The sequence below is a fragment of the Danio rerio genome, chromosome 18 (genome assembly GCF_052040795.2).
Source record: "Danio rerio strain M-AB ecotype USA chromosome 18, GRCz13ab, whole genome shotgun sequence".
Classification (NCBI taxonomy): Eukaryota; Metazoa; Chordata; class Actinopteri; order Cypriniformes; family Danionidae; genus Danio; species Danio rerio.
The window spans coordinates 6,802,644-6,817,500 of NC_141038.1; the positions used below are offsets into that span (position 1 = coordinate 6,802,644).

At 35.6% G+C, this 14,857-nt stretch overlaps 1 protein-coding gene across 10 annotated transcripts in view; it reads right to left on the reverse strand.

The window, feature by feature from the left end:
- golim4a (golgi integral membrane protein 4a) overlaps window positions 1–14,857 on the reverse strand; it is an 836,478-nt gene that overhangs the window by 692,932 nt on the left and 128,689 nt on the right. For 5 of the 10 annotated variants that reach the window (XR_015514055.1, XM_087291289.1, XM_087291290.1 and 2 more), the window contains 8 exons: window positions 12,528–12,602; window positions 10,970–11,019; window positions 10,671–10,724; window positions 9,025–9,175; window positions 8,717–8,799; window positions 6,960–7,043; window positions 2,291–2,431; window positions 1,460–1,705 (listed from right to left, as the gene is read on the reverse strand). Coding sequence is in view for 8 of the 10 variants with exons in the window: in XM_087291286.1 (XP_087147412.1) it covers window positions 1,460–1,705; window positions 2,291–2,431; window positions 6,960–7,043; window positions 8,717–8,799; window positions 9,025–9,175; window positions 10,671–10,724; window positions 10,970–11,019; window positions 12,528–12,602 (884 nt within the window). In the remaining 2 variants the exon portion in view is untranslated. 10 annotated transcript variants of the gene reach the window in all.

The following is a 14,857-nucleotide window of genomic DNA, read 5'->3' on the forward strand; positions in this document are numbered from 1 at the left end:
TAATTTAATAACTCCTATACTATTGAATCAAGTGAAAAGTGTGTAAATAGTGAGTACATTTTAATCTTTGAGTAAACTGTTCCTTTAAGGCCTGTGACTGTGTGAATATTTCAATATTTAATATATTTCACATTTTAAAACATCCGGCCACAAGAAATTTTCATTCATTCGTTTTTTTTGTCGGCTTAGTCCCTTTATTAATCCAGTGTCACCACAGCGGAATGAACCGCCAACTTATCCAGCACTTTTTTTATGCAACGGATGCCCTTCCAGCCGCAACCCATCTCTGGGAAATATCCACACACTCATTCATACACACACTCATACACTACGAACAATTTAGCCTACCCAATTCACCTGTACCACATGTACTGTGGGGAAAACCAGAGCACCCGGAGGAAACCCACGCGAACGCAGGAAGAACATGCAAACTCCACACAGAAACGCCAACTGAGTCGAGCCGAGGTTCGAACCAGCGACCTTCTTGCTGTGAGGCGACAGCACTACCTACTGCGCCAAGTCTTTCGGATGAGACGTTAAACCGAGGACCTGACTCCCTGTGGTAATTTATAATCCCATGGCACTTCTTGTGAAAGAGCAGGGGTGTAACCCCTGTGTCCTGGTCAAATACACATTACAGTACATTACATTTACATTGCGTCACCCACAAGAATTTTTTTGTACCTTTAATAAAGATTGAATAATATACAATGAAGACTGTGCAGTTTTGATCATTCAATATCTGTACCTGAATAGTGAATACCTGAAATCTATAATTTACTTTTGTCTTTGCTATATTTAATTTATCTATCCTTGTAATTTATTTGTAATATATTATTCGAGATTCACTCCCCTACAAAATCGCCCAATCAATCAAAATAAACCTGTCAAATCATCTGGTGAAATTGTATTCACATCGCAATATACATCACAGAAATACAAAATACTGTAATGTCAGATTTTTCCAATATCGCACAGCCACACTCAAGTATACAGATATTTCTTAAACTAATTTCCATGACTTTTCCAAAACTTTTGTTAAAATTCCATGACTTTTCTAGGTTTTTCATGGCCATATGACTCCTGTACTTTTTTTGTTCAAATTAACAGAACCTTGTAGCGCAGATGTCACCAATCTCGTTCCTGGAGGTCCGGTGCCCTGCAGGGTTAAGCTCCAACTTGCCTTCAACACAAGTATATTCAAGTATACCTAGTAAGAGCTTGATTAGCTTGTTCAGTTGTGTTTGATTAGGGTTGGAGCTAAAATCTGCAGGACCCCGGACCTCCAGGAACAAGTTTGGTGATCCCAGTTGTAAAGCATATTCTTACGAAACATTAATACATTTTATTAACACTTAATACATAAATAAAACAAAAAAATAACTGCATTAACTTGTAGGAATAATGTAGCCAATACTAGTGTATTGATCATTTGTCTGCATCTCATTAGCGTTCAGACCTCTTGAGCATGATGCCGCTCCTTCTCCACTGCGTTTTCATCTGGTTGGCCGGCCTGTGGCTCCTCCTCCTCTTCCTCCACTTCATTATGCACTCCATCAAACTCCTCCTCCAGTTTCTGAGGCTGTCCAGCCTGCTCCATCTCCTCCTCTGCCAGCTCTCTCCTCCTCTCCTCCGCTCCCCCCATCTCTCCATCCTCCTCCTGGTGGTGCAACTGGGGCTCCTCCACCTCCTCATGTTTTACCACCTGACAAACAGATCCGGACAGACGCATTTAACTAACATTTTGAATGAAATTGATTCAGAATGTGATGGAATCAAATGCGGTATGGTGGCTCAGTGGTTAGTACTTTCGTCTCAGAGCAAGAAGGTCACTGGTTCGAGTCCCGGATGGACCAGTTGGCATTTCTTTTTGCATGTTCTCCCCGTGTTGCTGTGGGTTTCCCCCGGCTGCTCCAGTTTTCCCAACAGCCCAAAGACATGCGCTATAGGTGAATTGGGTGAACTAAATTTGCCGTAGTGTGTGAGTGTGAATCAGTGTGTATGGTGTTTTCCAATGCTGGGTTATGGCTGGAAGGGCATCCACTGTGTAAAACATATGCTGGATAAGTCGCCGGTTTATTCCGCTGGGGTAACCCCTGATAAATAAGGAACTAAGCCGTGGGAAAATGAATGAATGAATTTAAGGAAATCATAAACTGAACTATTTGATTCTCTGTACCAATCGGTTCATGCATTTTTACTTTTTTAATCATTTGACACGAAAGTGAGTGTTTTGGCATCTGAATTAAATGTTGTGCGGCGCTACTGGTAATGTGAAAGGGTTTATTACCTCTTGCTTGGGTTGTTGGGGTTCATCAATGTTCTTGTTCTGGACTGGCTGTACAGGTGCTTGCGGTTGTACGGCTGCATTTCTCAGACTGGGCATCTTATCAAGCGTGTCCTTCAGCTGTTTATATTCATCCACCTGTACCTGGAACCCAGTCAAAAGCACGGAATAAGTACAATCAGAATAAAAGCTTCATATACACTAGTGAAAGGGTATACTGGAGATGTTTGGTGGTTAGGTAAAACAGACAACACGCATAGCAAGCTGAAAATAATGAACTCTAGACATGCTGTAAGGCAGTAGAAAAATGATTAGGGATATACATAATGAAAGAAAACAAGAAACATCTGTACAAAGAGCTAAATAAATAAATCACCTATGGATGTATTTAATAAACTAGAAAGCGAATTTATTTCATATTCATTCATTCATTCATTCATTTTCTTTTCGGCTTAGTCCCTTTATTAATCACGGGTCGCCACAGCAAAATGAAACGCCAACTTATCCAGGATTGTTTTAAGCAGCAGATGCCCTTCCAGCTGCAACCCATCCACACACACTCATTCACACATATACAATACGGTCAATTTTTTTTAGCATACCCAATTCACCTGTATAGCACAAGTCTTTGGATTTGTGGGGGAAACCGGAGCACCCTGAGGAAACCTACACGAACAAGGGAAGAACATGCAAACTCCACACAGAAACACCAACTGACCCAGCCTAGGCTCGAACTAGTGACCTTCTTGCTGTGAAGTGAATGTGGTACCCACTACGCCACCGTGTCGCCTTTTACCTAACATATATCATTTAAATATTTAATGTTTATATACATTTTTATAATAAAAGTTCAAAAGCGTATTATTTAAAACAGATTTTCATTGATTCACTAAATTAAGGTAGTCATATTAAAACCTAAAGTTAGGATTATAATAATTAAAAAAATGTAATGAAAATAATGATTACTTATAAAAAGAATGTATTTTATTTCCGCTAGTTGCTAAAACAATATTTCTAGTAAAATCTAAAACAAAAATGTTATTATGTATATATATTTATATTATATATGCTATATTACAGTGTGCAAGTTTGACACCCAGTGGTTGAGCTAGGTATTGCATGCCTGGTTGCCAGATTGCCAACACCAACAGGACTATCTGCCTGACTATTGAACCTAAAGGCTAAAACTATGACAATGACAACCTTAGATTAGGCAGGGGATGATAACCGTTTTCAAGGTATATCTGGAATGGCTGAATTTAAATTTCTGTCATATTTCATCTGGTGCAAACAGCTAATTTACTTTACTCCTCACATAACAGCTAAATCACTGCGTATCTCCTCACATAGATTGCTGTTAGGACAAGGGGTTTCTTACAATGTAACCTGCTCACTTAATGTTTACGTTCATGATATTAAAATTGTTTGCTGATTAATAACCACCTCATGTGGAAGTCTGAATCTGCGTCTCATTTCTGAGGCTTTTACTGTCCAATGGAGGTGAGAGGTTTGAGAGTCTTCCTGACTGAATAAATTAAATATGCTGTTTTTCACAAAGGCAATGTGGGGTGCTGAAATACAATTGGCTAAACTGGCATTGGGCAGGTTAAAGAGACCAAAACAAAGACAGCCATTCCAGCATGTAACACACATTTTTAAAGCAGAATATCTGACTTTAGCATTGTTTTTCAGATAAACAAGATTGTTCATTAAGCATGCTTCTAAAACATCTACAAACATATTATGGTATTTCTTATGCTTTAGAGGAGTCAAAAACTTAAATGAAGCACCTTTAAAAATATTTGTGTATTTATTTATTTAATATTTAATCAAAATTATAAATTTTTTAATTAATAAAAATAATATTTTTTAATTTAAAATTATTATTAATTTTATAATTATTTATGTTGCACTTTTTAAATATAGAGTTGTGTAAAACTTTTAAAGTTAGTGAAAATGTATTTAATATTATTTTTAATAAATATATTCATGGTTTTAACATAATTATAAATTAAAACTATTTAAATACAGGTACCTCCTTCGCTATTTACCATCTATGATTATGATGTTTTACTTTTCTGTGCGAGTACCAAGTGTTATAGGAAAGCATATAAAAAGGAAAATATCACTCTATATGTGGGGGTTTGAAAGGAAAACAAACACAGACACACACCCTAAACTCACTGCCTTCCAGCATCCTTCCCTATCATCCTGAGAAAGCAGATAGAGACTTAATTAATGAGCATCTGAACATCTGCTTTCACACAGCCACAGTTAACGGGAAGTTCAGCATGTATGGCTTATCAGAGTCATGCACATTTTAGCATACAAAACAAGGCCGAGAAGCTCTGTAGAAACCAGAAAGAGTGAATGTGTGCAAGAGATCACAATGTCCTTGTGGATTGTGACCGGACTTGAAATTCAGGCTTTGGCTTTTTTGAGACAGCGGCACTGCAGCATTACCGCATCAGCAGGATCAAGTGCTGCTTTCACACACACAGCATTTCTGCAGCATAACTCATATGCAGTGCTGTGCAGAAAATAACATGATTTCTGGATTATCATTTTAATAGTGTTTTTTTTTTCACCTAGTACCTGCCCCGATTCCTACTAGCAACTGGCTTGGGATGACAGATGCCATATAAATGACAATCCTAGCACAAACTGCTTAAGAATAGCATGATTGCTGTAATTAAATGTTGATGGGGTAACAGTACAACACTCTATAAAGTAATGACCTACTTAAAATACAAATATAATGTAGCTAAATATATTCCATTGCATATTAAATATAATTAATTATTCATTGAGGCGACACAGTGGCTCAGTGGTTAGCACTGTTACCTCACAGTAAGGAAATCACTGGTTCGAGTCCTGGCTGGGTCAGTTGGCATTTCTGTGTGGAATTTGCTTGTTCTCCCCGTGTTGGCGTGTGTTTCCACCAGGTGCTTCAGTTTCTCCCACAGTCCAAAGACGTGTGCTATAGGTGAATTAAACAAGTTGAATTGGCCGTAGTGTATGAGTGTGAATGCAGGAGTGAATGGGTGTTTTTCAGTGTGCTGGGTTGTGGCTGGAAGGGCATCCACAGTGTAACACATATGAAGGATAAGTTGGCGGATCATTCCACTGTGGCGACCCATGATTAATAAAGGGACTTATCAAAAGGAAAATTAATAAGTGATTAATTACCTATTAATATTCATATAATATGAAATATACACATATATATATATACACATACATACATACATACATACACACACACATATATATATATATATATATATATATATATATATATATATATATATACACATGCATACATATATATATATATATATATATATATATATATATATATATATATATATATATATATATATATATATATATATATATATACACACACATATATATATATATATATATATATATATATATATATATATATATATATATATATATATATATACACATATATATATATATATATATATATATATATATATATATATATATATATATATACACATATATACATATATATATATATATATATATATATATATACACACATATATACATGCATATATATATATATATATATATATATATATATATATATATATATATATATATATATATATATATATATATATATATATATATATATATACACATATATATTTTATGCTTTTGGACATAGAAAGCGACTGGCATCCATCTGCCGCAAACATATTATAAACATTCAGAACATCACACAGTGTCTGCAGAAGCTGTTTTGGAAGAGACAAGCAGACATCACTCTGTATCACTGTGTTTGCCCTGGCTCAGTCCCGCACGTGTCACCAAGGTACGAACACACACACACACACACACAAACACGAACGCACATTATGAAAACGATAGTTTGTTGTACAGTTGGCACTTCACTTCCGTGATTTTGTACGATTGCATTCACATCAGAAGTGAACCGTACCAGAGTTTGCATGAACCGTACCCCAGACCACCTCTTTCAGGCAGACTCGGGTACGGTTCACAGGTGCGCACCTGAGTTCCGACGACACGTTCACACTAGCTAAACGTACCGTACTATGACGTCAAACGAACCCAGGTGCAGACCAAAAGTGCTAGTGTGAAAGCACCCTAAAGATGACCCTGCTTCTGTGTTGTGGCCCCAAGGCTCTGGAACTCTCTCCTTCAAGCACTGAGAACACTGGGATGAGTTGAACTTTTTAAAAAATATTTAAAAGACACATCTTTTTGGTCAGGATTGTCCCCAGATTACCAGTATGGTGAGCTGGTTTTACATTGCTGTTTCTGTTCTTGGATTTTTAACTTGTTTTCTTTTATTGATGTTTTCCCTTTTTTCCGGTTTTATTTGTGACTAAATGTCTGTGAAAGGTGCTATATAAATAAACCTTTACTTGCTTACTAAAATAGGGTTCATCCTGAAATGCAATTTGCATGCTGTTGTAATCGGAGTGCTCAAATAAATATATGCCATTTGCATGCTTTTTACATAAGCTGTGTGTCACTGAACTGGTCTTTCTCACAGAACATGCACTGCATGCATTTGATCAGCCAGCGGATTTCATGCACAGCAAACACACACTCCGGCAGCAACTTAAAGTGTGCACATTCACACAGACAGACACACTCACACCCTAACCTGGGCTGCAGCTAGCGCACTCTTGTGGTCCTCCAGGGTCAACACAAGCTGGTCATGGGCAGATTTTAAGTTCTTGTGCTGTTGCTACAAGAGGAACCATCACAGGCAAACATTCAGGACAACCACACACTGACTATATTAGTACAGATAGTGTGATAAAGCTGTATTATATTATATAATATGATCAGAAACACAATAGACTCATCTGAAAAAAGATAAATCATGGACATTAGGTTAAGTGGGAGTTTTAACTGGGTGAATTTCATGAAAATTGCTAAAACCGTTATCAGGTATTTAAATTCCACGTTAAATTAGGGTGAAATCATATTTAGTTTTTAAACTAAAATCATTTTTATCATCTGAAATAAAATAATGTGTTAATGTCATTTCTAATATCTAATATATTACATTTCATTATATACAATAATATAATACATTCAGAATTTGTACAAGTAATTAATAGTGGCAATAAAATCCACATTTAAATCATGTCAGCAAAATAATAAAAAGCATATCTGTGTATACCCACTACCTGACAAAAGTCTTGTCGTCTATGTAAGTTTTAGGAACAACAAATAACAACTTGACTTCTAGTTGAGCACTTGGTATCAGAAGTGGCTCACATGAAAGGCAAAGACTTCTAGATTATGCTTATTTTACCAAAATAAACATGATCATGCCTTGATTTTTCATTCTTTAATTAGGAGATTACGGTCTGACTTTGCCTAGACAAAATTCTTATACAGTATAGAATACAAAGTCATGCTGCGGTGGAAAAATAATAAATATTGTATATGATTTCCATGAACTTGGAGGACTGCATCCATACATCTCTGCAATGACTCAAATCACTAATTAATAAAGCCAATTAATAAACAGATAAGCCTTCTTGCAGGACTCCCAGACTTCTATGGATTCATCTTCAATGCCTCCTCCTCCATCTTACCCCAGACATGCTCAATAATTTTCATGTCTGGTGACTGAGCTGACCAATCCTGGAGCACCTTGACCAACTTTGCTTTCAGGAACTTTGATGTGGAGGCTGAAGTATGAGAAGGAGCGCTATCCTGCTGAAGAATTTGCCCTCTCCTGTGGTCTGTAATGTAATGGGCAGCACAAATGTCTTGATACCTCAGGCTGTTGATGTTGCCATCCACTCTGCAGATCTCTTGCATGCCCCCATACTGAATGTATCCCCAAACCATGATTTTTCCTTCACCAAACTTGACTGATTTATATGAGAATCTTGGATTCGTGCGAGTTCCAGTACTGTAGGTCTTCTGCAGTATTTGTGATGATTGGGATGCAGTTCAACAGATGATTCATCTGAAAAATCTACCTTTTCTAAATGATCAACTAGAAGTCAAGTTATTATTTGTTGCTCTTTAAACTGGGATCATCGACAAAACTTTTGTCAGGCAGCGTATATAAAATTTTTATTTATTTATTGACATGACTTAAATGTGAATTTTATTTGTGACTATAAAATACAATTACAAATTCTGAATTTAATGTAGGATTAAGTATATTTATGCTAAATAAATGTTTAGATTTTATTCATGTAACATCGAGGCTGTCATAGCTAGATATATTGCCACAAGATTCACCCATTAATCTACAGCAAAAAGCGAGCAAGACTTATGGTTACATAAACCTATAGCTCCCATTCTGTACCTCTGCTCCTAAATGACCTTTTATTTTAAAGCAGAGGATTTTCTCTGATATAAACCAAATCCCAAAGCACGTTTCAGCATTACCCTGGTATCCTGAAGCTGCACATAAATGTCTTGATGAGCTTTTCTTAGCTGCTTGTTCTCCTCACGCAGGTTATATGAACTCTCTAGAGAAGAAAGAGAGGAAGAAAGTCAGCTTATATGCTTTCATCATGCAATTTCACCAAACAGACACCAGCCAGAAACATAAACACTGAAAGAACCTGGAAGTACAGGTCAAACTAGACTCTTAAATTCCAAGAAATGCTGTTGGCCTATGCAAATCACACCACCATGATGCTAGTCTTGCTAATTGATGGATGCCAGACTGTTACCAAGAAAAAACATGACACCTTTAAGCTTGGAAATCTCAGACTCCTTGTTCAGATGAAGTTGGTCGAGCTTCTGTTTATGTTCCTCTAATGCCTTGTTGTGCTCATCTCCTTGTAGCTGGTGGCGTTCTTGCAGCTCGTAATACTGCTTTTTTAGATCGTCATGCTGGTTCTAATGATAAACATACAGAGACAACAGTGATCTGCATAGTAAAGTTTGTTTGAAGCAAACATTTATGTTAGCTTGAGAAAACTTTGCTTGTTGGAATCGGTTTTGCAAGCTGTAGAACTTGAGGAAAAAGTAGGCAGAAATAAATAGATTTATATGTTTAGCCTGTTTCTAGCATGTTTTGACACTGATAGCATGATTAAACATCTTATCAACAAGAATAAGCATGCTTACAACATGTTTTAGTACACCGTTAAACTGTCTTAACATGTTTTTGCATGCAACTAACAAGTTTTAGCATTAATGTAATTTAGCATGCTGCTAGCATGTTTACAATGTTTCATCACATGGCTAAAAATGTATGTTGGCTACAGAAAACATGCATAAGCTATGCTTTTAACTTGGAGTAAAGTAGGCTGAAAGAGAGACATACATTGTCACGGTTGCAGGTTTGTGCGCTCTTCCGGTGTGTCTGTTTGATCATGTGGTTTTGTTTTTGTTCTCCACGTGTATCTGTTTTGATCACGTGTGATGACGGCACTCAGCTGGCTTGATGAGCCCGCCAGCTGAGGCTCATATTCGGGCCTATATATGGGCCACGTTTTCTGTGTGTCTTTGTCAGTTCGTTACGTGTGCTTATGTGTGTTGTTCTGTCTGTGCTCAGGATCTGAGGAGTGTTTTCGGGACCCTGTTTCCTGCCTGATTCCTGCCCGGTCTCTCCTAGCATTAGCACTACATTCATTCCTTGCTTTTTGTTTGACTGTGTCAATAAATATTAAGTTTTGTTAAACTCGCACTTGGATTCACCTGAACATTCTTTCACTCGTGACATACATAATTATACTTTTAGCATATTTTAGCATGTTTTGGTACATGGTTAGCATGATTAAACATCTTATCAACATGAATTAACATGCTTACAACATGTTTTAGTACACAGTTAAACAGTTTTAACATGCTTAAGCATGCGAGTAACACGTTTTAGCATTAATACTGTATGAATAAGCATTCTGCTAGCATGTCTTTCCAATGTTTCATCACATGGCAAAAAATTTTGTTGGCTTTGTCAACTATTCTTTTAGCTTGGAGTAAAGTAGAATGAAAGAAAAACAGTTTTATAATTTTATAATTTTAACACGCAGCAAACATGTTTTTCCAGGATGCTAGCTATGTTATGAACATGTTTTTAACATTGCTAGCATAAATAAGTTCACGGTTTGCATGTTAGAAACTTGGTTAATGTGAATAAGCATTAACATACTGAGTTTTTAACATGTTTTACCACATGACTCAATATTTGTAACATGTTTCTAGCATTTTTAACATGCATAAGTAGTTTCTAACATGTTTTAACAATATTTTGGCTTGAATTGCCATTGCCATTACCATTGAATAACAAGCATATTGGTTTACTCAAGCCAGTATGACAATATTTGACTGCTTTCAGAAGTAAAAAAAAAAAAAACACTTCAAAAATAAACATGATTTTCCAACTGACCTTCAAAATTTGATGCTGGGAATGCAAAGAATTAAACCTGACGCTCGAATCTTGCTGCAAACAAACACAAAACCAAACAGGTCATTCAGTAAACATGGCACCATTATACCTCTAAATGCCATGACACACAGACCAGGATATAGAGGAAACACGTGAGCCATTCACACACAAGCAAACAGATGATTGTCTGACTGCAGGGCAAGTGTCTCAAAACACATATAACAGAGTAAACGCTTAAAGCTTAAAAATCAAAGGTTTTTATCTATTGACAGCCAATATATAGCCTTCAAATAAATTACCTTTTCTTTGTTGAGAGACTGTTGGGCCTCTATTTTATACGCAAGAAAATCTGTGAGGGGGAAAAAAGGCAAAAGCATGTATTACATAAGAGACAAATGCAACCGTGTTTTTGGTAATTAAACAGCAATTGCATGCTATTATTTTGTTCCCATCACAACAACATTCATGCATTTTTTAAGCAAACAGAGGCTCCAGTGTTGGTTAAGCCAACCTTAGGCAGTGTTGGGTAAGGTGACTAAAGTAATATACTACTCTATTTATGAAATGCACTCTCCGTCCTGTTGTTTTTTTTTATTATTATTTTTAATTATTATAGTAAGAGCCACAATTTGATTTAATATAAATAAGAAATAGTGCTCAAATTCATGTGCAGTTTACACATGTTGATATGTTGTGTAGATTTGTTGATTACACCCCAACTTCTTTGTTTGTAATGGTTCGCGCCACATTTATTGGAATGTTATATTACGAAATAGAAAAGTGAAAGAAAGATGGAGCAACCGTTTTTTGACCAGAGTTTATTGTTGTGCTGCTTGAGAATTCAGTAAACATCCTTAATTGGAAAGAAACCAGATGGGCTGAATGGGCAGCACGAATGTCTTGATACCTCAGGCTGTTGATGTTGCCATCCACTCTGCAGATCTCTCGCACACCCCCATACTGAATATAATCCCAAACCATGATTTTTCCTTCATCAAGCTTGACTGATTTCTATGAGAATTTTGAGTCCGTGCAGATTCCAATTACTGTCTTCCTTATTTATGTATTAAAACCAAAAAGATAACACAAGCTAACAATTTGTTTTGTAATAGTGTTTGTCTTTTATAATACAAAAACTGAACAAATGTAATATTTTACAATCTTAAGTCACTTTTTTTAAAAAGCAACTAAACATGTTCCTTAGTTACTTTTAAGGAAAGTAATGTGAACGTATGTACTGTTAATTTTGAGTTAGGGTTTTTGTTCAATTGTTTTTTTTTTAGTTTAAAATTTTGAAAGAGTTTTAAACACATATAAAGATTTGGTCCCACTTTATATTAAGAGTCCTTAACTACTATGTACTTACATCAAAAAAATAAATACAATGTACTTACTGTGTTCATAAAGTATTTGAGAACACTTGTGGTGCTCTTGAGTTGGGATAGAGGTTGGGTTATGGACAGGTTTGGTGGTATGGGTGGGTTTAAGGGTGGGTTAAGGTGTAAGGGATGGTCAACAGTGTATTTACAAATGTAATTACAAAAGTTAATTACAGATGTAAATACATACATGTATTTAATCAAGCATAAGTTCAAAGTAAATGCATGTATTTACACAATAAGTACATTGTAACAAACTATTAATTCCTGTGTAAGTACATATTAGTTAAGGCCACTTAATATAAAGTGGGACCAAAGATTTTAATATGCTACTTTTAAAAGTAACTTTACCCAACACTGATCTTCGTATACTGTTAGCTTAGTATAATCCAGCTCTATTGGGTTGTACCGGTTTATCCATCAGGGATGCCATTATTATCAAGTCAGTGATGTTGTCATTTGTTAAAAATGCACTTGCCTTCTTTGGCTTTTTTATGGTCAATTCGCTCCTTCTGAAGAGACTTCTCCAACCTTGAGCGATGTTCGTACACAACTGAGAGACAAGAGAGAAAGAGAGATTTGGGATTATGTATATTAAATGAATATTTAGAAAAGCTGCAGTTGCTATAAGGGTCAGTAAGGCTCAATCCCAATTCTACCTCTTAGCCCCTCCCCTTACCCATTGTTTTGTGCATTAACCTGAAGGGGTAGAGGATCCTCAGTTCTCTTTAGCTTAAAAGTGTAGGGCTAAAGGAAAAGGTTAGATAGCCCCTGAAACTGAGATTTTACAGGACCACACTAGAAACCAATAGGTATGAAAAGCATGGCTGTACACACAAAAAAGGAGTTGCACAAGTATTTTTTGCCATTATTCAGAAATTTTAGCATATGTTTTAACATGTTCATTATGGTGTATGTGTGTTACAGTCATGCTTTAAAATAAATCTATTTAAATAAATAAATGTCCCTATCCCTATCTATAATGCATAATAATAACTCATATATAGTAGTCCCATAACATACGTTCAAATCTTTCACTTGATGACACTCCAATACCCTGTCAGTAAAGTCTAGTGGCTGGGAATGAACTTTTTACAGTATCTGGAATAATGTTAATGTTGTTTTGAATATGAATATGGCCACTGTAAATACACAACACAGTCATATTACATGATATTGTTGCTTTCGATGATCTCCTGAAGATAACAACCAAAAAATAACTGTGAGCCACTCAACTGGAATAACTACAGCAGGCGCCATCGTCAATCTTGTCTTTACGCATGCATGTACAGTGTGTGTGTGCATGTATATGCACATGTAAGTACTGTACTGTGTGTGTATATGTTTACTGCATATGTGTGTACATATAAATGCATTTATATTTGTTGATTACTGCGCTCTATTGGTTCATACATTTGTTTTCATTTTTGTATTTGTTTATCCATTTTTTTATTTGTATTTTCAAAATTGTTTATTTTGTATTTTTATTATTATTTCATAATGACATTGTTTTTCAGTATTTGTTTATTTGTGAAGCACTTTAAGTTGCATGTATGTAGGAAAAGTGCAATACAAATAAAAATGTATTATTATTATCTTGTATGACGTATGAGTAGGCCCACATGGAATCTGCATGCGCAGAATTCCGCAGATTTTCCGCAGAATTCCGCAAATTTCTGCAGTTTTTTAGCCCATTACAAATTCTGTTTATTTACTTGAGTAAATGTGTAAATCAGAATTTATTCAGTTTTTATTCAGTAATTTATTACTTTTTATTTAATATATTAAAGTGTAAGTTATGATACTCCGCTGGATACTCCCAAAATAATTCCGCAGAAATCCGCATATTTTCCAAAATTCTCTGCAGAAATATCAAAAAACGTCCGCAGATTCCGTCTGGCCCTACGTATGAGCTTGTGACGACATATGACATGCGTGTCCCATTTTTTAGGGGTAAAAGATAAACCCCTTCACACTCTCTTTCAAGGAACTAAGGGGTAGGGGTAAAAAAAAAAATGGAATTGGGATTGGGCCTAAGATTATTTACAGAAGACATATTAAAATGTCATTGAGTGTAACTAACAGGCATACTTGGAACAAGAATCATTATATTGGCACACTGAAATAGATTTGAGCCCCAAAATACAGTACTTACTGACTATTAAATATGCATGCCGCTATCTTTCAAACCATTTAGTTTTACCCATTGCCAGCAAGATGATTTTAAAATATAATACAATTCAGTATTACCAGGCAGACACACTATAATGTTTCTAGGCCTGTCACGTTATGTATTTTTTATTGCACCAAAATATATTGCAATAAACAATATTACAGCCATTGGCACTCGCATGAAAATATATTATAGTAATTTATTGCAACATACTATAGTGTTTTTTTAGCCATACTGATAGACACCTCCAATAGAGATAGGGATGTTTTGCAATCAGCTAAAGTGTTGATAAAATTGTTTATGTATAGGTGATATGTATTGTATAATGAAAAATGATTTGAGGTCATGTCCATGTGTTGTGCAATAAGGCCTAAATGATAAGTCTATTAGAGGTCTGTGCAATGACAGCTCATTTAGATTTAATTTGTATATTTTTGGGGGTTTTTTAAGCTACACTTGCAAAGGCAAACATTTGTTTTTTAGGCTGGATGGTTATATCCGGCTGAAATGTATTTTTTTCTTTAAGTGTATGGCATCATGAGCATTGTGTTTTAAGTCAGTGTGCTTTGAAACCAGGGCTATTATAGGTAAATAAAGGAAAAAACTAAAAACGATTTTGTTACTTAAGCCAAGTG